The sequence below is a fragment of the Schistocerca americana genome, chromosome X, assembly GCF_021461395.2.
Source record: "Schistocerca americana isolate TAMUIC-IGC-003095 chromosome X, iqSchAmer2.1, whole genome shotgun sequence".
NCBI classification, from domain to species: Eukaryota; Metazoa; Arthropoda; class Insecta; order Orthoptera; family Acrididae; genus Schistocerca; species Schistocerca americana.
Window position 1 is genome coordinate 843,092,889 of NC_060130.1, and position 24,085 is coordinate 843,116,973.

General features: G+C 41.6%; 1 protein-coding gene and 1 non-coding gene across 4 annotated transcripts in view; both read left to right on the top strand.

Annotated features, from left to right (window-relative positions):
* The first annotated feature begins 2,361 nt into the window (after positions 1 to 2,361).
* Positions 2,362 to 24,085, top strand: part of LOC124556693 — a 136,217-nt gene continuing 114,493 nt past the window's right edge. For 2 of the 3 annotated variants that reach the window (XM_047130668.1, XM_047130669.1), the window contains exon 1: positions 2,362 to 2,455. In XM_047130668.1, the coding sequence (XP_046986624.1) occupies positions 2,400 to 2,455 (56 nt within the window). In that variant the 5' untranslated portion in view covers positions 2,362 to 2,399. Of the gene's footprint in view, positions 2,456 to 2,715; positions 2,844 to 24,085 lie in introns of those variants that run through there. The other variant, XR_006968660.1, reaches the window with a different exon arrangement.
* On the top strand, positions 8,547 to 8,621 carry Trnat-ugu. Its single transcript has one exon. It is a non-coding gene; the product is annotated as a tRNA-Thr (tRNA).

Below are 24,085 nucleotides of genomic sequence, written 5' to 3' on the forward strand. Positions count from 1 at the left end.
GAACAAGAATATGTTTACATATTCATTTCTCAACATAGTCACCCTGGCGACAAACACACGAAGTTGCTAACGTCACTGTAAAATGTTTGACTCTGTTGACGGAACCACAACCTCGCCTCTGCTTGCGTCGCTTCATCAATACGAGTGTTAAGGTTAAGTCCTTGATGGAATTCTTTAAGTTTTTGAGACAGATAGTGTAGACTGGGACCAAGTCGGGACAGTATGGAAGATTATCGATGACAGTGAACCCAAAGCATCGGATGGTTGCAGATGTCGCAGCGCTCGTGTGTGTTCTGACATGGTCACACTGAAGGAGTGGGTGTTGCATATGTGGACGAATGCATCGAATTCGAAAATCGATTACAGCGCGCTGTTTCTCACGCAACAACATAGTTACGTTACACACCGCCATATTATGCACTACAATTCTTACCCTTCTAGTGGCAGAGGGCTGCAAATATGTAAACATAAAGATTAAATTTGTAGAATGTTAGTAATGTTTGTTTTATCTGAAAAGCTTTAAGAGTGTCCACATAAAAAATCAGACACTTACTTTTCAGCATGCCCTCGTAAATAAGAAACGAATGAAAAAGAGAATAAGTGAATTGATGGTGCAGCAAACAGCCCTGAGTGGTGACAGTTCCTTCATTTACAACCTGCGGTACTTCGTATTTAGTTCGAAGAGTTTCTATGTAACCACTCTGTAGAAATTAGGAACAGGATATTAAATACCACTCAGAGAGGACATTACGTGGAAGAAAGAGGGAAGGTTAGAGTTTCACCTCCAGTTGACATCGAGATCGTTAGAGATAGATCAACAGTTCAAAAGACGGAGGACGAGTATGGAAATTTGCTAAGGCATTGGCAAAAGAAAGATTTCCTGTAATCCAATGACGTGATTCTGAAAAAGCATGCTACATCTAAATCAGAATGGCCGACCAGGGGTTTGAATTCTGTTCCTTCCAAATGGAGGTCTCGTGTGTTTACGACTTTGCCACCTCGGTCGGCGGGGAGACATTGTTCCATGAAATGGATATGGGAGGCTCTGTGGTACTCATCTGAAATAATTTGGCGGAGCTGTGGAGAATCGTAAGGCAGCTGCCAGACAGGGATTGGAACGGTAGTGAAGGTGATGTGTGTGGAAAGCACGCGTTGGCGCCGGCGCTGAGGCGCTGACGTGGACGCGCCAACAGCTGATCCGGGCCGCCCCCCCCTCAGCCCTCTCTCCCCACCTAATGATAACCGTGGCCGCCGAGCTGAGCTCAAACTGCGCGAGCTCAACTGCGATTTGGAAAATTACTTATAATGAGGACAAAAGTCGTTTGGGGTCTGGGCTCGGGAGATTATACTCATTAGCCGCGCCACTGTCCGAGCTGCAAACATTGGGCTGCACGCCTGCTCGCCGCCTAGCCGTAGCTGCTGCTATATGCCACGGAAGTTCTTTCTCTACGGAAACGTATCTTAGCAGTTTTAGTCTCATTTGCTATGCTGGGGACTGCCAGGCTTTTGACTGTTCCGCGACTAATGTTACTGTAACGGATATTACCACACCATGGACAAATAAGTGAAGAAAATGCGCAAATTCCTGTAGATCGAATTTTCAATAAGTGCTAGGATGACCCTACTTAGACTTGTGATTTCGTTTAAAAGCGTTTATTTACCGTAACACACAGTAGAGAGTTTTTTTCTATAAACGATAGAAATATCATACTTTTAATACTTCGTAAACCTGTTTTTTTTAAAAAAATAATCATTTTGGATCGTAATGAGCGAGTATTAACTTCTCTGGTATTTCAAATACGGAGATTTTTGGCGTAGTCGTTAGAAATAACGGTCAAATTGACAGAGTAAGCGAAAGCTATTTCTCTGACCTGCAGTAGGAAAAGTAACGAACATTATTTTAAAACTAAAAGATGCTGCAAGGAAGTCTTCCCTGGTTTGCAATTGCGGAATTCATTTTATGTCTAGTATGTAGTTAAACATTTGTAATGTATAGTGTTTGTCACTTATTTACTGCATCACAAATTTCAGACCGAAAGAGAACTCTTTCGCAATATAGCCCAAGAAACAGAAACGTACTCTCATTGCCATTTGTATTTCATTCGATTCGTACTGTCATTACATTCTACAGCTGACAAGGTCTATTTACTGATCACGCCAACGTTTTCTCGACATGCTGCACAGGTGGAAACTTGTTCTTTTTGTGCCGTAACAACAACGACCGAGCGGCCGTTAAGTGGAAAGTGGGGCTCGGCGTGAGGCAGGAATTCCGGGAGCGGCCCATTTTACTTGCCGGAGGTCATGTCGCGGGCAAGGAGCACGCGACGGCCGCTGTTTAATTTTGCACGTGTGCAGGCCAGCGGACTCGCACCTGTTGCGGGCCCCGGCGCGCGGGGATCATGTTTTCAGGACGCTCTCTACACCACAAATTGCTGCCTATAATATCAGCCAAAAGGTACGGCATCGAGTTATTATCATTATTATTATAGTTAGTTAAAGGTTTTTGATGCCCAGTACTGCGTTCATGTTGTTCGAGTTACTTTGATCGTGATTGCACTGCCCCCCACTTTTATAAGTAATAACCGTAAGAAGATTAGACTATTACATGCATAATGGTAAAGGGGTAAAATTATGTTTTTGAAACTAAAAAAGAGAGAAAAGGCGCGTTATTTTTGTTCGGGAAGGTTTTAGCCCGAGTGTCAGTAGTGCAGGACGCAGTGCAAAGGCTCGACGTGCTCCCGCCTGGCTGTGCTTTGGCGCGGCGGCGCGTCGGTTCGACGCCCGGATGCACCATGCGGGGCTGCATATCTTCTTCTCCGGGGCTCCTTATCGACACTGGTTGTGTAAGTCTGGTAGCTGCACTTTCTGCCTTCTGCACATTCTGTGAGCTCTGTACATCACTCAACTGTGCGCAGAAATGAGTATGTTCTCGTATAGCTAACTGGCGTCAGTGTTATGGTGACAACCTCTTCGCGGTTCTTCCGCAGCGTATATAGCCTGTTAAATGAAAATAGTGCTCCTTGAAGAGGGTTCGAACTGTTGAAAAAGGGGTGGGAGTAGCTTATTGTTTCCTTAGTATCTCCCGTAGGGGCGACGCAGATTCATTAAGTAGTAGTTTTCTTATTTATTTGTCTGTAAGAAGAAATAATGTTTTATGTTTAGGACCCTCCTGCATAAGTTTATCTAACACTGTTCTTCGTACAGGTCTCGATATACACTGAAGGAGGTAGCTAGCAGCACTTCGTTCTTATTATGGAAGCGAAGTTGTTTACTGATTCGTTTGTGGTGTTTTAGAGTTGCTACCTAGGTGCAGATTGTTAAGAGAAACAACAGCTACGGTTTCATGTAACATTTCTGACGTTCTTACGGGTGAGCTATTCTATTCTTCATCCGAACTACAGCGAAAGAAACGAAGAAAAATGTTTAAATATTTTTCAGTTGAAGAAGCATCCTACGCATAGCTTCGTACAGGCATCTACATATATTTATTGAACCTATGTGAAATGTCCAGGAAATTTTGTTGTGGGTTTTACATATAAAGTCAGCATTTAATTTTTTTACACAGAAATAGAGTATTGTAGATATTGCTGCAGAGTACGAAAAATTGTTAATGAATTATTTTGTTGGAATTCGCCGCAAAAACTTAGGAAACTTCAAATTTAGGATTTGCTTTTAAGTTAGCTATTAAATTACCTGGATAAAAAGGAAATGTACGAGTACAGGTAAATACTTCTGCCTCGATATCTAGACTGAATTATGACATTCAGTACTTGTCAATCCCTTTTTAAGTCTTCCTGATGAGTTTATTTAGTGTAATAACATAGTTACGATTTTCGTAACAACACAAACTTCAACTGAGTTTATTAGTTTCTTTGCATACAACATGGCCTGTAAACATGAGTGTTCTGTTAACATGCTACTCGAATATTTGTAATGTTCATGTTCTGTCGCTTTATGGTGAAACTATCGTCGATTTTAACAGGTGCTTTGGTCAATCGTACTTTCGAAAAGATACATGATCTTTGCATTTATTATGGCAGGAAGTCTTACCTTTTTCAGACATACTCTTATGATGCAGTAAGTTTTTTGTTCTTGTTATTATTGGCATTTGGCCATCGCCATAGAGCCATCCATCGTAATAACTTATTCTCGCAATTGATATTTACCGAACAATAACGTTAATTTAGGGTCTAATAGAGATAATTTGGGTAGATTTAGCGAATAACCTCATGTTCGCGTTTTCTCTGACTACTTTTCTTGTAGTACGAACGTCACTATGTCTTGTATCGCTAAAGAAAAAATGGCTACAGATTTTGTAACCTTGTTTACTGCCAGAGTTATCTAGAAATTTGAAACATTGCTTGTTGTCACTTTCGTCGTCTTGTGATCAAACTAACACAGTTTTTTTCATTGTTTCCAAATCTTACTCAATATTTGTCTGGTAAAATTAGTATCAAAATAGATTTTGAATTCATCATTTTACTATAAAATTTTAGAATGCACTAACGTATAAAATACAAAGTTTAAATAAATATTTACGCAGATGCTAAAGACAGATGAATATTTCTTCAAATAGTGAGCCGGAAAAAATTACATTGAAAGAAGATTCAAATGAAAAACACCTTGTTTTAAATACATTGAAGGATTCAAGCCTGGAAAATATTTATACTTAAGCAGCATAGAAAAAGTGTTAATAATAAAATAGACATTTCTCGATGATAAGGTGGTTAGCAGTGTATAGGATCTGTTATTTTGAGAACTCTGTTTTGTAAAATATCGTCAAATGTGGTACCCTTATTTACGTCTTTGACTCAATGATTCTATCCTCAAATATTGAACAAATATTAGGATCAGCTGCTTAAAACGATCTCAGGTATTCATACATACTACAGTTGTGCTCGAGTGGCGAAATTACTTTCAGGTGAATGTAAATTACATCCACCTCAGTGTATTTTTTGAAGGCGTGTCAAGATACACACAAAAATAGTTTGAATATCACTACATTCAGTGTTATAAGTAAAACTTTATTTTTAGTTTAAAATCCCGAAATAGCCTCAGAATTTATGGATTCGCTTTAAGCTCGTACGTAAAATGATTTCTGAGGACTGGTTTCTGAAACATTTGTTATTAATTAGGCCTTCGGAGGAAATCGAGATTCCCTCAAATGTATATCAGTTTTTTCATTCTTATATTTTACTATAAATTCCTGGAAATAAGCGCCAGTTGTAAACTATTTGGAAGTTCGAAAGGAAATATAACTCTTAAACACGTTCCGCAACAATTTCAATGTTCTACAAGTATTATGAAATCCATGTGGAGTTCATCGTTCTGGTATTATCGTAGAAAATGAACTACAATCTCAGTAAGTTATGATGAAATGAACTGAAAACTAAAATTGTTATAAAAGAGCCGTCACACGAATATGCACCCTCATATTATTGTGTAGCAATATGTAGATAAATAGAGAGTTGAACTACGTGTGACCAACTAAGTTATTAATGCCTTACGAAATGATGTCATTGTGTTCAGGTACGTGGGTAAGTGAATAGAAAAGCTAGCATGTTTCTCGTTGTCACAGCAACTTTAAATTTACTCTGCGGATTTAGAAATTGTTATTTATTTCCATTATTTAGCCCGTTTTATTCTTTTGTTGTGACTGCAAGCCAACAAGCTTACGTAACCGCCTTCCCACCGTCTCCGCACTAATTATCAGGTTCCATACCTCGTCGCCAGATGGCTCCTTCGGAGTTTTCCTGACCTACCTCATGGCGTTCCTGCTGCAAAGATCAATGATCTGCAAGGGAGCTGTTCCACTATGAGAAGAGAATGAAAAATCATATTACTAAATCGAAAAGATTCTCATTTTGAATTTTCATGATTACTTTTCACTGTCTGTTTCAAACGTTGAATGTAAACGCACCTGACAGGAAATTTTATGATTTTAACTCGATACAGGATATCCTATTTGTAATTTTTCACATTATTCGTTGTGTTAATCGTCGTGCCTGTAAGTGAACCGAGAATTTTCGGACAGTTGTTGACTAAGATGTTGTATCAGTGCACCTATCTCTAGTCATGTATGCACTCATCAAAAAATTTCACAACATTCTGAACGCTGTGTTGTTATTACCATACTATTATTGCCGTTATTATCATTATTATTACCATTTGAATCTGAGATTGTTGAGACTAGGTAATTAGATAAACAAACTTTTCAATAAAAAGAGTAACTGGCTGCTGTTTCTTGGAGATAAAATTTTAATTTAGACCACACACACACACACACACACACACACACACACACATCAACATCGAGAATAAGATGAAACTAACTTCATAATTATTTTCATTCAAATTAAGCAATATGTTGATATAGTTCAATCTAACGTTAGAGAAGCAATGTGAAATACGGACTTGTACACGTCATACATGCAGTGTAGCAAATATTTGTTGCGTGTCTTTTCGAACGCCACAGAAAACAAATATACGTTTATTAACCAAGAGTACAGCAGTAGATCTCACATTTTTTTGAACGTGCCATAAGTAGCCTCGACTGTGTTCAGAATTTGCAATTTTGATTCGACTCCTCGACTACTGCATAAAGATTGCGGAGTTGAGCAATATTCAGTTTTGGGCAGTTTCAACAAATAAATATGTAATACTGACCGAATAACACGAAATATTTCCACGTCATTTGTACGATTAATTGTAATGATGTTGAACAAGTGATTTTACTTTCATGTTACATATTCACGAGAAAATATGGCTTCTTACTGACCATTTACAAGGTTGTTTCTGCGAAGATGTGAATTAGTAATTCCTACCACCACCTTTTGCATACAACACAAATAGATATTTTCCTATAATTGTCAAGGAGAAAATTTTTCCGTTTGTTTTCAAATGTAACGTTGCTATCTGTCATTATGCATCATTTTTTTAGGGATCAAAAAATTTGTTAGTATTATTGTGCACCCATTTTTGTGCTAAATTCAAACTCAATCAGGAATTAAAGTAATTTTTCTGTTGGTATTGTAATTATGTACATCATTGTCTCTCTTCAACTGTAGTGGTTCATTTACAACAAGCTGGAATACTATGAAGCACAAGTCAGAATACGCAGCTCCTCAAACAGATGTCTACAAAATGTCTATGGATGAATAGCACATAATATTCTTACAACATGTAATGTCTCTTGCAGCGGTCTCTCCACGATATTTTCAGAAATTTTATAAATTATATAACTCAGTACATATCTCGAAATATCTCTTCTTATCTTACCGATTATCAATGCAAAGTAGTTTCAAGCCCAATTATTCCTTGGAGCGTCCATTTACTCCATGGAATAGATTCTCTGCTATCTATGTTTTCTCTTATGAAAAGAATGAAGGAATGCTTGTCGATTAGTCGTGAAAGAAGGAGGATGTATATGTATGTATTGTTGAGCTAGTCGCCATCTTGATGAGATTCTGTATGAGAAGGAATTTAATACATGAACTAAACTAAAGTAAGTGTCTTCGCGTATTATTTAACTGATTATTATTGACAGTGTCTGCTTACTACGCTGTGTTGCACGGGATCAGTGGGGAACGTCTGATTTACACTGGACGAACCTGCCGTTTTGTATGCTCAAGATATCCAGTTACTTCAAATAAATAGGCTAACACGGTCTTACTAGCAGATCTCCGGTCTTCCCCATGTGATCACCGAAAGTTAATAATTATTACAAATGTTTTCAGGAGATCGACTGACAATTTTCGTCGCACCGAGACTTCGAAATGGCTTCACTGCCTTATGGAATTTAAGTTAAGCTCAATTTAATCAGGATAGAACAGTACTGAACTGTGTGAATGTGATAAGCCTGCTTTGTGAATGAAAATTCCCTTAACATACGCATGGTTTTTACTATCCTGATCAGTGAAGCTAAATCAGGCCAGTGTGTAAAGAGAGGTTTTTAAATTTTAGATCCCACAAAAAAATATTAAAAACACATTTTTGAGTAACAAAAAATATCGTTCTTAAACATGAGTTACCCCAGAATATTATTCCATACGTTACAGAATAAAAATAAACAATATATATATGACGGTAGTATCTGTTCCAGAAAGAACAGTTACCGTGGATGACCATGCAGCTTTGCTAGAAATGAAATGATAATTAAATGGACACCCTAGCTGCAAACAGGCGTTGATGTACTTCATGTCCCCAATGAAGTACAACGCCTGTTTGCAGCTAGGGTGTCCATTTAATTATCATTTCATTTCCAGCAAAGCTGCATGTTCATCCACGGTAACTGTTCTTTCGGGAACAGATACTACCGTCACATATTGTTAAAATATGGCTTCCCGGCCTTTGACCTTCTTGTGCGAACGCCCACGCTATGCCCGAACTCGTACGGGACTTGGTAGATTAATCTGCCACGAGTAATGAGTATAATGGGCAAACATCTATTAGGCGCACTACGAATGTAGTGGTGTGGTCATGTTGGGAATGTGGGTCTCACGGGGAGCGTGCAAGGGATAAGTCCCTGTAGACGCACGATCCTCTGTGCCCGCGGTGGCTCAGATGGATAGAGCGCCTGCCATGTAAGCAGGAGATCCCGGGTTCGAGTCCCGGTCGGGGCACACATTTTCAACATGTCCCCAATGAAGTACATCAACGCCTGTTTGCAGCTAGGGTGTCCATTTAATTATCATTTCATAAACAAAATTTGTTAACTTAATCGTCTATCTCTCCCGAGCATTTATAACGATTCGATGTACAAATGTGCGGAATTGAGTTTTTTCCGGAGTTCAAAAATTCGTTTTTTCCAGTTTAAATTCTCATCAATATGGGTACGTCAGGATTTTGCAGTTTCCGCCCTTGTTATTATTTCCTCGTCATATATTATTGTTATCGTATGTGTAGTACCCCTAGATGTGCAGAAATGAACACGTTGGGTCTTTTTGTACCTGAAAATGAGACCATTTTCAGAAAAGCACTCGATAATACTGTTGTAACGTTTCCATTGACAACACTGGACTCTAAGAAGAACCATCTAAACTTTTCGTTATACGCTCCAGCAAAGCATTTGTCTGTTGTGACCGAATTTCATTTCGGACTCGTTCGTTGCAACACGCTGCTAGTTATTTCTCTATGAGGGCTGCGAGCGTTTATTACGGAACACTCGGTGCCCGTAGAGGTTTAGCGTCAGCAGTTTATCGTGCCCGTGACGCAACGTGCATCAAATCGGTTTACGCGCCGTGACTAATTTAATACAGCCGTCAATCAGAAATATGTTACATGCATTGCTTCACAGCGGCGCGCGCATGCGTGTGGTAATTGGCCGTCCGCTGGGAGCTCGGCGTCGCACGCCTTGCTGCACATCTAATATTAATTTTCTCATTGAGCGCACGATATGTAAACCGCTACCGAACGGAAATTGCAGCCGCCTTCCAGCATGCTCGGCGTTCCCGACCAGCATTAGCATATTTTGTCATGGCGCGCCGCTCCAGCGTGCCTTCGTGTAGAAGCAGGCATAAATTGATAATTTGAACGCAGTCAGGGGAACACTAAAAGCGTCGTGTACGGGAATGTACTTGTAAGAAGATGTCGTATACAACATAAGACTTCTGGTAGATAGTACTACGTCAGAGGCTGAAACGAGCTTATGCATTTCCGCTAGTATAGTACATAGTTACGCTATTGCACCGCTGATTTTCCAAGTACTTTTTCTTTCATTTCAGTTGTGGTTTACTAACAGCTGCAAGTAATTCTTAACACATATTCAGTCCAAAAATAATCTCTGCGCAATATTATACAGGCGACCTGTTATTTAGATTTATTGACCAACACCCCACAAGCTACGTTCTGGTTTGTGACGTGAAGTTCACATTGCCATGAACCTGCTGGAATCTGCAACAAGCGAACTCAACTTTAGATATAACATAATTTAATATCGCATATTTTATGTCACAAACGTTTCATGTGTTGCACTGATCTGGTAATTTAGTAAAACTCCCTGGCGCTTTCAAGCTGAACTACGTTATATAAAGAGAACAGAAATTTTATTGGATAGGAAGTATGCCCTGCTAATGTAGTAGTGTGCTAAAATCTACTTCATTAACTTTTATTTTCAAAAGATCAAATGAACAATTGACTCTGGACACATTTATGGCCTCTGGCAGCACCACACATGTTTCGGGAAAATTATAACAAGATGAAAAGTGTTTTGTATGTTTATTACAACAAACTGAAAACTGACATATGATTTCCGTTATAATAATTTATAAATATGCAAATAATTTATAATTAAAAAGTGTATTTTTGTAGTGCTAATTTTCTTTTTATGGTGTTATCAAAAGATCCGTCAGACTAAATATCGTTCAGTTTTGAGAATTCTGTTCAGTATCTAGTAATTTTGAAAGCTGAAGCTGACCTCGCTCCTTCCAGTTTCCAACAGATTCCTGGCTATGTGATGTTCACTATTCAGTTATCTTTTAAGCTTTGACTAAAATGCATTTTACGAGAAAAAAATACCTGACTTACTGTTTCCGAGAAAAATATCCTCCATGGTTAGTTAGAACACTGTGTGAAAGGAGAGAGGAATTAGTTGAGAGATAATGAACACAATAACTGCTCTAGGATCACACACAGATGAAAACTACAGTTTGTAGTTCTGTTTGGAATACTCTAGGATTTCCATTGTACGCTCCTTTTCTAAATTTTTATCTTTATTTTTTAAGGCTAGGCGGCAGTCTGAGGCACTCTGATGAATACTCGCCAAACGCCAAGAAGATAGTAGTGAAATCAGACTGCGTTCAGAATAATGACAATTTTGTCAGTAAACTGTCGAAGTATTCGTAATAAAGTTCCCGAATTTACTGCCTTCCAGGAAAGTTCTCGCTCTCAAGTTATTCTCGGGACCGAGAGCTGGCTCTGAGCACTACGGGACTTAACTTCTGAGGTCACCAGTCCCCTAGAACTTAGAACTACTTAAACCTAACTAACCTAAGAACATCACACACATCCATGCCCAAGGCAGGATTCGAACCTGCGACCGTAGCGGCCGCGCGCTTCCAGACTGTAGCGCCTAGAACCGCTCGAGCACTCCGGCCGGCGAAATAAACTCATTCACTGTTCAGCTGCATAGATGCCCAGTCTTAACTCCACAGTCTATTAAGAGCATCAACTGTCGTGTGGGAAACGCGGATAAATCGGCAATTGGATGTCATGTACAGGGACTAGGGAACCACCAAATTCGATTCTCTGATACTGCAGATTTTTCATTACTATGCTAGGATACACAGAGAGCCATTAAATTAAAAATAACATTAAAACTACTTTAGATCAAAAGAAAAAAGGCTGAACTCAGGAAAGTTGTGAGTTTCAGTGCTAGACAAAGCAAACAGCGCCAAATGTTTTGCAGCACAAGCTCCAACCAGACGTCGGAGCGGCTCTGTAGTATTTGCCAACGGTCGGGTAACGTCACCAACCGGCCATTGCTAAAAGGTATAAACGATTCGGCTTGGTGAGCTTGTTTAAGTACCAAAATCAACTAACGAGATCTGTACAGCCTCTGACGATGTCTCCAGTATTGGGAGGCGGAACGTTAGAAACAGAAAGATGCCACTGACCAGGGGTTCCTAAATTTTTCCTCTGATGGAACATTTTGAGAATTCTGGTACTTTACTGAAACACGACAATAAAAATTTAAAACTAAGATAAACTAGTTTGTTTCAGTGATTACTTGAATTTTAAATCATGAGTAGTAACACAGAAATCATAATTAAATAAAATAAAAATTGATATCGTCAAAATGATGAAAAAAGAAAACACCATGTTGTTAATAGTTTTTATTCGAGTGCCGTGGAACACCAGTGTACCACGGAACATAGTTTGGGTACCCCACCGTACACCGCAGCATGATGCTCATAAACTACGTCACCAACTACGCAAATACCGGCCGTGGAAATCTGCATTGTATGAGTGCGCGCTGTCTATGTGTCACTTTTATTGGTTATAAGTAGCTCATTGTCTAGTGGTTAACGTCGCTGCCTCTACATCGCAGGATCGCGGGTTCGATTTCGGCCAGGTCGGAAATTTCCTTCGAGTGTTTGTGTTGTCGCTTCATCCCATCGTCATCAAATTATGCGCATGTTGCCGAAGTGGCGTCAAATAAAAAGACTTACACCAGATGGCCAAACAACCCGGCCATTATGAATGAAATTTTCTGACCGTGCGGTTCTAGGCGCTACAGTCTGGAGCCGCGTAACCGCTACGGTCGCAGGTTCGAATCCTGCCTCGGGCATGGATGTGTGTGATGTCCTTAGGTTAGTTAGGCTAAAGTAGTTCTATGTTCTAGGGGGACTGATAACCACAGCAGTTGAGTCCCATAGTGCTCAGAGCCAATGAAATTTTCACTCTGCAGCGGAATGTGCGCTGATATGAAACTTCCTAGGAGATTAAAACTGTATGCCGGACCGAGACTGGAATTCGGGTAGAGCTTTTGCCCGCGAAAGCCATAGGTCCCGAGTTCGAGTCTCGGTCCAGCACACAGATTTAATCTGCCAGGAAGTTTCAACCCGGCCATTAATGCCAAACGATCATTTACCTTCCATTCGTGAATTTAGTGTGGCTACCGTTTTATGAACTGTCTTTCTGAATTGGAATACGTTTCATTCAACATAGAACCCAGTTCTCGGCTCTCTGTCTGCCTAATAACATACACGGAAAGGTATGTAACTTTTATATTACGTTGTTTCACGATATCTGTATCAATGGCTGTGAATTTCTTTGCAGCGCTTACTGGAGGCCATGTGATACATCGTGATGCGTTAATATTTCACAGCAGCAGTGTTTTTGAGATAGGGTCATGTAAAATCCCATTTCTTAGTGTCCCCAGTACACCTCAAGATTCCAGTGTTATTTGCTGCTCCAGAATGGCACATCGTTGTTTACTGCCCGAGAATGCGTGAGATTACGTATACTACCTGCTCACCTTGTAGCGCTTGGCGAGCTGCAGACGATAAGCTTACTACAAGCAAACAACGTCTGTTCTGGTTTGCCAACGTTCATACACGCCCACCTCCCTCCCCTTGCCTTCCTTTTTTTGACCCCCGTCACCTGTGATGGCATAACAGACGGAGCAAAAACACCGTCGTTGGACGCACGTAGCATGGAAAGAGGTCTCCTCGACAGACGAGTTGCGCAACACGCCCATGACATGGTACGAATACAGAGGAAACCATATGAAGCGTTGCATCACAGTTACTGTCCCGACAGGTGCTGCAGGCTCTCTTATGTGTGGGGGACGGGATGTTTACATGGACGATATGGGGTTACCGGTACGTCTTCCACTGTCTTTCATCGGCTAACAACACAGTAATCTAAAGGATTATGTGTATGTACCACAACCAGTCACAATGTTTAGGGTTATTAATCTTACGACATTAATTTATTAGTGACGCGTCTCCAGCCACCGGTGCCGATAATCAGGCGTCATGGCTTACAGATAAATTATTTACGTTAACAGTACTATTACTAGATTATCGCTAATTCCCCGAGATGCTGCGGTTGCCATTAGAACCAGAACATATGCCTCTGTACATAAAAACGGAAAGGAGTAAGATGCGTTTCTTGGCAAAAAACTTGCTGTCACTTAAATGTTTATAATGTTATTATGCTGATGACTTACTGAATGTACTTCCACTGGATTTTGCTGTGGCCGAGAGTCTGCCATTGTTCTTTGAGCACTTTTTGCACTGTTTTCAGCCGCTTTACGAAATGCTTTAAAATGAGCACAGTGTAATAGCAGATAACTTCATGCATTTTTACTCCTTGTGGGCGATTAGTACGCTATATTGGAACAAACCATCACAAGATGGGAGAGGAAAAATTAAAACACCGAACTGTTTTCAAAAGCAAACGGAACAGTTCCTTAATAAGTCTTCACTTACTTTGAGGAAAGAAAACACGTGCCCTACCTCGCTTAGACTACACTGCCACCGGTGCGGCTAACAAAAGTTGTAGAACCGTCTATAGAAAACGCAAACAAGTCGTCATTCATTTATTTAGTCGTAAGAAGATGGATGCTGAAAGAGGTGAGATTTATTCCTCATTCTAAAAGTATTTCAATTAAAACAGATACGAAATAACACCACTGTTATCCAGATGACCTAGTTTAAAGTTCGACATGTATCCCATCAGCACAGCTTAATTTCTAAATTCAAGGAAAAATTCATTCGCACCAAAAAATAGTTCCAAACCTTTATTAGTCAATTTTCTTGCAATTGAATAAAATAAGCAAATAATTCCAAATTTGGTTGCACTGCTATATTCAGTTGAGTTCTAGTTTAAAATGTTCAGCACCTTCTTCCTATTTCAATTATTTTGAGAAATTTCAAAAACTGAGGACAAAGATAAGAAATTGAGGGTATATGTTGTGTCAATCAGTATGAAAGGAACTGAGGACAAAGCGTGAAAACTGAGGACTTTACCCAGAAAATGAGGACGTCTGGTTACTTTAGTTTGATGATTAAAAGTATAATAGGCGATTTGCGTTGTTGTGCCGTCGGATGCTGGTGGTGGTGGAGGGGGGAATCGCAGAGACCGGTGGTGTTAAAAAAGAGGGGGCGTCATTTTTCAGTTCTCGCCAAGGGAAGCAAAACACCTAGAAACGGCCTTGATTTGCGTTACATCCGATCTGGTAAGGAGTCATCCACTGCCCCATCATATACGTGCGTTTGTTCGCATAGAGCATCCCACAAGCGGCCTTTACCTTTCGTAAGACAACACACCACCTCAGCACATTGCATTCTGTTTCTGACACAGAACTCTTGCAAAAGCGAAATTAATTTTATTGGCCAAACAGCCAGTGAAGTCAACTAATTTAAATTCTTAAGCCTTGGGCTAGATGAAGAGTTTTCTTAGAAGTATCGCGTTCAAGATGCTACGCAGAAAATTATTGCTGCTGTATTTAGTATAAGAATTATCTCCACCATCTCTGCCTCTGAAACGCGAAGGCCCGTTCACTCAACTTTCTTTCACTCTACTATCTCCTGTGTCTACGTATGCTGGCGTAACTCTGTGCACTTACCAAGAATATTCTTAGGCCAGATCTGCGGTGTCAATTCGCGAAAGTGAGGCACCAGGAGGGGTGGAGAAAACGAAATGAAACTTCATGGGTTGAAACGGCATGCGATGCTATTGCAGCGACTCCTTTTGTGTCCTCGTCGCCACTGTTGTGTCTTTTACCACAGGAGTCAAGGGAGAGGATGTTGTTTGGTGGCCAGTATCCTCTCTCTACAACACACTGCACCCATGTATTAACAGGGTTCTTTATTTACTTGAACATAAAGGTACTTATCTTTAAGAGAGTCCATGTGTTGTAGTAATAGCCCACATTAGCCTCACTGCTGCTCAAGTACAAGTCCCGCTATAAACACTACTCAGCTCGCTATACACGCTCGTAGCCTGTGGTGTGAACTGACAGGCGCCAAATAGAATAAATAGTGCGTGAGTGGCTGAGCTAGTGACTGAGCGAAGCTGGTTAGCGGCGGCGATCTAAATACTTTCCGTCGAGAGGGCGTTCGCGGTTTGTTGCTTGCGAGTCTGTCTTTGGCCTCTCTCCTGATAGGCGCGCTTGACTCAGCGCCTACTATCAATCTTTTTGCTACATTTTCGTCGACCGATGTGCTGGCGACATCTTACGCCAGCACAACTACAGTACTGAGTCATACTTGCAAAAAAAACATGGCAGTATGAGTCCACTTATCAGTATGACGTTCCACCCACTGTGATCTGGATGCATACATTGATTTGGCTGCAAAAGGCGCCACAAAGCCGTTCTATCCTCTCCTGAGAAAAGCTGGCCCACAACAGCTGAATACAGTCTTTGATTTCCTGGATACTGGCACTGTGACAGGGTTGACGTCCGAGCTTGTACCACTCGTGTTCTGTCGGAGACGGGTCTGGGATCTTGCTAGCCTCAGGAATACATCGACATCACACAGACGGTTCATACATACATGTGCCATATATGGACGAGCATTGTCCTGTTGAAAAATGGCACCACGATGCTGTCGGTTGAGAGGTAACACACGAGAACGAAGGATGTCTGTGACTTAATATTGTGGTGTTAGAGTTCCCTCAAACACTGCCAGATGTGACCTGAAGTCATACCTGACGCTTGCACACACCACTCTCGCCAGGATTAACACCACTGCGCCTCTCCAAAATATTGTCCCCAGTTTGCGACCATACTTTCCAACTATGGTCAGAACAGAGATTTATTGTTGAGCACAATACGACGCCATTCATCAGCAGTCTATGCTTCCCAATCTTGGCACCACTCCAGACGTAGCCGTTTGTGTTGTGGTGATAACAGCAGCCGATAATCCCCAAGTCCGGCTCGTGTTTGGTGCACATTATGACCAGACATGATTGGCCGGAATATTGAAGACGAATATGCTTGTCCAACATCGCATCAACGTCAAATCTAAACGCCCTGCTAATCTGGGTATTGTGAGGTTCGACCAGCCAGCCAAATGGAGACCGACAATGACGCTCTTTCAAAATCTGTCAGGTGCTGATAAAACTGTCTAGCGTGCGGCCTCTCCACGTCCTTCGCAGTGATCACTCAACATCTGACGGTGTTATAGCCCCATCCACCGGGCCTGGTAGAAACACTAAACACGAACAATAGAAATTCACTCTAGTGGCCACTCAATCTATCACAGAGAATTACAACATTAATCATTTACACACCAACGATGTGTACATGCAGGAAGTTACACTGACATCCGACTATGTCTTCTGGGTGATATATATATATATATATATATATATATGCCGTCGGTTTACATTGACGCACATTGGCATTTGCGTACTCGAGATTATCTACCACGCCCAAACCAAACAAGTGTTTCACGAGTAATGGCTGCAGCTTCAGCGAAACGGGCAAGTTTCTGTCGGTAACTCGTACACCAAAAGCTGCATTCCATCCCCCCCCCCCCCCCCCAAAGCATATCCATAGGGACGAGGTCGGGAGAACATAATGTTGACAGTACTGGCCCATTACTCCCAATCCAAGAACTGGGGAAAACATTGTCTAGATGTTCTCTTACATCAACGGCGAAGTATGGAGGGGGCCCTATATGTTGGAACCATAATCATTCACTGACTACTAACAGGACATTCTCCAAACGTTTGCAGCTCGGGATTAGCCGAGCGGTCTGAGGCGCTGCAGTCATGGGCTGTGCGGTTGGTACCGGCGGAGGTTCGAGTCTTCCCTCGGGCATTGGTGTGTGTGTTTGTCCTTAGGATAATTTAGGCTAAGTAGTGTGTAAGCTTAGGGACTGATGACCTTAGTAGTTAAGTCCCGTAAGATTTCACACACATTTGAACATTTTTTCTCCAAACGTTTCCGGTAGTACCTCACAAAGAAACATACGGTAATTTCCCCCACCGAGCTTGTTAAGCAAAAGATACGACCCAGTCAGATGGTAGTGAACAACACCAGTCCACACATTTGCTTTAAATCACTGTTGTTGATGAAACGTACGAGTTGCCTTAGGACTTTATAACTGCGAGTTCAAAAATGGTTCAAATGGCTCTGAGCACTATGGGACTCAACATCTTAGGTCATAAGTCCCCTAGAACTTAGAACTACTTAAACCTAACTAACCTAAGGACATCACACACACCCATGCCCGAGGCAGGATTCGAACCTGCGACCGTAGCAGTCCCGCGGTTCCGGACTGCAGCGCCAGAACCGCACGGCCACCGCGGCCGGCATAACTGCGAGTCACAGCTGTTGTAGTAGCTGAATATTTCTGCTCTTGTGAAGGCTGCCTCGCCAGTAAAGAAAACATACATATGAAAGTCAGGGATGTTTATAGTTTGGTGTAGATACCATTGGCAGAATTCGACGCCCAGGGGAAAGTCATCAGCTGTTACGTCTTATACTTTCTGATACTTGAATCGCTGCATGCCCGTCTCGTGCAGGCCGTTCCATTCATGGCACTCAAGAACATGGAAACACGAAAAACAAAAAAAACACGAGACATTACCGTGCTTTATACAGTGTAGGAAACCCCTTGGTGTTCAAAACAGTTTCCAGTCCTCTCGCAATGGGTAAATACAGACCCTGCATGGTTTTCAAGAGAATCTCCTACCATTCTGCCAGCAAAAATTTCAATGTCAGGTAGCGTTGATGGTGGTGAATAGATCACACATCCTTGTTTCCAAAGTTGACCACAAAGGCTCAGTAATATGTGGCAGTCGTGGCCAGGTTAAATGTTACAATTCATCCTCTTACTCAAAAAACCAGTCCTGGACGATGTGTGCTGTGTCTACATCTACATCTACATACGAGGTGCATTCAAGTTCTAAGGCCTCCGATTTTTTTTTCTAATTAACTACTCACCCGAAATCGATGAAACTGGCGTTACTTCTCGACGTAATCGCCCTGCAGACGTACACATTTTTCACAACGTTCACGCCATGATTCCATGGCAGCGGCGAAGGCTTCTTTAGGAGTCTGTTTTGACCACTGGAAAATCGCTGAGGCAATAGCAGCAGGGCTGGTGAATGTGCGGCCACGGAGAGAGTCTTTCATTGTTGGAAAAAGCCAAAAATCACTAGGAGCCACGTCAGGTGAGTAGGGAGCATGAGGAATCACTTCAAAGTTGTTATCATGAAGAAACTGTTGCTTGATGTGCGGGTGCGTTGTCTTGGTGAAACAGCACACGCGCAGCCCTTCCCGGACGTTTTTGTTGCAGTACAGGAAGGAATTTGTTCTTCAAAACATTTTCGTAGGATTCACCTGTTACCGTAGTGCCCTTTGGAACGCAATGGGTAAGGATTACGCCCTCGCTGTCCCAGAACATGGACACCATCATTTTTTCAGCACTGGCGGTTACCCGAAATTTTTTTGGTGGCGGTGAATCTGTGTGCTTCCATTGAGCTGACTGGCGCTTTGTTTCTGGATTGAAAAATGGCATCCACGTCTCATCCATTGTCACAACCGACGAAAAGAAAGTCCCATTCATGCTGTCGTTGCGCATCAACATTGCTTGACAACATGCCACACGGGCAGCCATGTGGTCGTCCGTCAGCATTCATGGCACCCACCTGGATGACACTTTTCGCATTTTCAGATCGTCATGCAGGATTGTGTGCACAGAACCCACAGAAATGCCAACTCTGGAGGCGATCTGTTCAACAATCATTCGGCGATCCCCAAAACAATTCTCTCCACTTTCTCGATCATGTCGTCAGACCGGCTTGTGCGAGCCTGAGGTTGTTTCGGTTTGTTGTCACACGATGTTCTGCCTTCATTAAACTGTCACACTCACGAACGCACTTTCGACACATCCATAACTCCATCACCACATGTCTCCTTCAACTGTCGATGAATTTCAATTGGTTTCACACCATGCATATTCAGAAAACGAATGACTGCACGCTGTTCAAGTAAGGAAAACGTTGCCATTTTAAGTATTTAAAACAGTTCTCATTCTCGCCACTGGCTGTAAAATTCCATCTGCTGTACGGTGCTGCCATCTCTGGGACGTATTGACAATGAACGCGGCCTCATTTTAAAACAATGCGCATGTTTCTATCTCTTTCCAGTCCAGAGAAAAAAAATAGGTAGCCTTAGAACCTGAACGCACCTCGTAGATACTCTGTAAATCTCAAGTAAGTGCCTGACAGAGGATTCATCGAACCGCCTTCACAATGATCCTCTATTATTCCAAACTCGAACAGCGTGCGGAAAAAAGAACACCTGTATCCTTCCGTGTGACCTCTGGTTTCTCTTATTTTATTATGACAATCGTTTCTCCCTGTGTAGGTCGGTGTCAACAACATATTTTCGCATTCGGAGGAGAAAGTTGGTGATTGAAATTTCGTGAGAAGATTCTGCCGCAACGGAAAACGCCTTTGTTTTTGTTGATGTTCACCCCAAATCCTGTATCATGTCAGTAACACTCTCTCCCCTATTTCGGGATTATACAAAACGTGCTGCCCTTCTTTGAACTTTCTCGATGTACTCCGTTAATCCTACCTGGTAAGGATACCAAACAGCGCAGCAGTACTCCAAAACAGGACGGACAAGCCTAGCGTAGGCAGTCTCTTTAGTAGATATGGTATATTTTCTAAGTGTTTTGCCAATTAAACGCAGTCTTTGGTTTCCCTTTCCCACAACATTTTCTATGTGGTCTTTCCAATTTAAGTTGTTCGTAATTGTAATTCCTAGGTATTTAATTGAAGTTATGGCCTTTTGATTTGACTGGTTGATAGTGTAACCGAAGTTTAACGGATCTCCTTTAACATTCATGTGAATAGTCTCACACTTTCGATTATTTAGCGTCAGTTGTCAATTTTTGCACCATACAGATATCTTTTCTAAATTGTTTTGCAATTATTTTTGATTTCTGATGACTTTACTAGACCATAAACGACAGCATCATCTGCAGACAACCTAAGACGGCTGCTCAGATTGTCTCCTACGTCGTTTATGAAGATAAGGAACAGCAAAGGGCCTATAACAAACGGTTCAGATGGCTCTGAGCACTATGGGACTTAACTTCTGAGGTCATCAATCCCCTAGAACTTACAACTACCTAAATCTAACTAACCTAATGACATCATACACATCCATGCCCGAGGGAGGATTCGAACCTGCGACCGTAGCGGTCGCGCGGTTCCAGACTGTAGCGCCTAAAACCGTTCGGCCACCCCGGCCGGCGGCCTATAACACTACCTTGTGGAACGCCAGAAATCGTTTCTATTTGACTCCATGGCTTTCCCTCAGTTACTACGGACTGGCCCTGTCGTCTTTGAACACGACATCACCATTGGGGAACAAACATTATATCTCGGTATGGACCTGATCAGTCAAAAGAGTCACATGACCCTTGGCAGTAATGCGACCTTTCAGGTAACCGTGGAACCTGCGATACACCACAATATGGCTCCTCAAATCATCACAGAACCCCCGCCATGTTTCATTCTTGGGACGAAATCGGCCAGACGTTGAAAACAGTATGAAACAAGGCTCATCCGAGCAAACGACTTTGTTGCATTGCCACATAGTGCAGGTTTCATGGCTTAGCCAATACGCTTTTCTGTTGAAAGTATCTGCATCAGTTGTGTGTGGTTTTGAAATTACAGCTCGCCACGCAGTTAACAGCTTATGAAGCTCCCTTATTGTTGTTTCGGTGCTGAGAGTGTTCGCGAGTGTAATATTTAGTTCTGCAGTGCCTTTGACAGTACTGGCCCATTACTCCTCTTATTTTTCATCATCACCATCCTCCTCTATGTCCGTCTGCTATCAACACTTCATACACACTTTCGTCCGACTTGTGATTTAGCGAATGATGTTTTTCCACTTTCCCTGTATGCTGTATAAATTTTCAATACAGTGCCTCTTGAAACACCAAATACTTCTACTCCCTTGGTTACGGGAGCACCAACCATGCGAGCACAAACAATTTGCCCACGTTCGAATACACTTCGCACTCACCACTACGCAAAACACTGTACTGACCCGACTGACACTTGCAATGTTTTGACGGCATTGCACAGACACCGTTCGAGGTCAAATACAACAGTGCAACCTGCACGCTTGGATGGCATCTGCACGCATTTCTTGCAGTGTTTTCATATTCTTGTCCTACCCCAATTTCCATTGCCGACTTTCGCCCATATATAGAGGTACTCATCAGCATTTAACTTCTTCTTCTTTCTAGTACTCAAAACAATTGGCATATTTGGAACAAGAGTACCATAAGGCTGTTTAGCCAAGAGTCCTGTAGTCTCAGCTATACTCCATGTCTTCCAAGCCAAAATGTTAGCATCTGGAAATGCTTCAAGGCCACCATAATCTGCATGATTGCCCCATACAACAGCCAGTGTCAGCCAGGTACTACCTCCAAACACTGCTTGCACATCACAGGTGAAGTTCAAATGGAGTCCACGAAAAACATTTGGACCTCCAATCAATTGCTGCTTATTAAACTGGCCAGCCAAGTCAATATCAATCGCCTTCAAACTGCGATACACAGGAAAGCTGCGCCGCCAGCGACGACGCCATGCACGTCGCAGAGGCATTGCTGTGGCATAGTTCCTTGGCTATAGATAGTTTTTTTGTAATGGTTTTGAACTTAGTTTGCTGTGACAAAGCTTTCTCAAACTGAACAGTTGGTATACTGCAAGGCCTGCTAGTTTCCCGTCGGTCTGGTCTAAGGGATTCCGTTTCATAACTACATTTATCAAGTTTTTTAAATACGACATGATTTGGTAATCTTTTCCCTGGAAACTGTAGCGCACATATCCGCCTTACTGCTCGACTGTTGCATCGTGCCTCCCCACAAATGAGATGCACGTCAGAGCACTCTGTTAGAGTATAATCAGCCGCAAACAGCCTGTAAACCCAGGTTTCGTCCTTTTATGCCATTTCAGTGTGATTCAGTTCATGTCGTTAACATATATGGCAGGAAATCAAGCTCAAACTTGTCCATAAATTATGAAAAATATTCGCTTCCCACGAAATGCCAGATGTAAAATCATCATCTTGTACAAAGATCAGTAAATAATAGTGGGAGCACGTCATATTTAATAAAAATAGGTTACTTTGGTGTATAAAAGATGAATACATGCCCTTGAGTCGTAATGATATCGAGAGACGTGGACGCTGCTAGCAGTAATGAAAACTTACCTTTCCTAGCAGCAAGATGTAATTGTGTTGCAAATCTGACTCCAGTGTTAATGTGTTGTATGAGAAGCAGCAGACAATGACGACTTAACGAAAGTCCAGCGTTGAACCCTTCAAGGACCCCTAGCGAGGAGATGGAGCACCTATGACATTTGTGTCACGTAACAAATGAGTTTCTCTTTATCTCCTCTAACGCCGCGCGGGGTAGCCGCGCGGTCTCAGGCGTCTTGTCACGGTCCGCGCGCCTTCCCCTTCGTAGGTTCGAATCTGCCCTCGGCCATGGGTGTGTGTATCGTCCTTAGCATAAGTTAGTATAAGTTAGATTAAGTAGTGTGAAAGCTTAGGACCGATGACCTAAGCAGTTTGGTCCCATAAGATCTTACCAGGAATTTTCAAATTTATCTTCTCTAACAGGTCTAGAAATATGTATACTTAGTTTCTTTTTTACACTCTGAATAATCATGCTGTTTTTATGACAATATTGACTCATTCAGAAGAACCTGAAACATTCATTCAATAAACATTATGTAGAAAAAACGATTTACATTTGGATGACACTTCCTTAAGCATCGCACAGAAACATGTACGCTATTCAGAAAGTTTAATTTTCAACAAGCTTCCAGCAGAACTGAAAAAAAGTGGTAATAAACTCTAGGACTTAAAATGTAAGCTGATAGGTTTCATTTCGGTATACACGTTCTATTCTGTACAAGAATTTCTGAACCTTTGTCTATAATGAGTTATGTTTTCGATGTCATTAAGTATTTAGTTTATAAATTTTCTAATCAGAATTACGAAAATTATGTACTGACTCGTACCATGACCAAGTAATTTTCGTTCGAATGGTCTAACGGAATGCAATAAATGACTAGATAAACGCACCAGAACTGTGTCAAAATACATGAAGGAACACAGTTCTGACATAAGAATGACTTTTGGCTCCCCTCACTTCTCTTCCGAGCCCCCAAGGAACAATTATACAGTTCAAAGATGCCAAATATACATAGTCATTCCACACACGGGTAAGATGAAGAAGCGTGTGAATAAGAAGCCTATCCAAATAATATGAGTGAACTACGTCTATACATCTCTCAGCGATCCTTGCCTTCTTGCACTGAATATTGACAGATGACACATGTGATACCGTCGGGACTCGCATTTAGTATGCAATCTGGCATATAGAAAGATTAATAACAGAAGCGGTAGTAACAACTGTAATTGCTAGAAGAGAAAATTTCTAGTCATTGAATTCTCTTGGTTACTTAATAACCATCGTTAACATTTGTTTGTGAAGAGGGACATAAGAGATGTAATTATATAGGTAGTTCGATTTATACTCTTGGCTGAAGCAGTAATGGATGTGAGGAAACAGATGAGAGACGGAGAGGT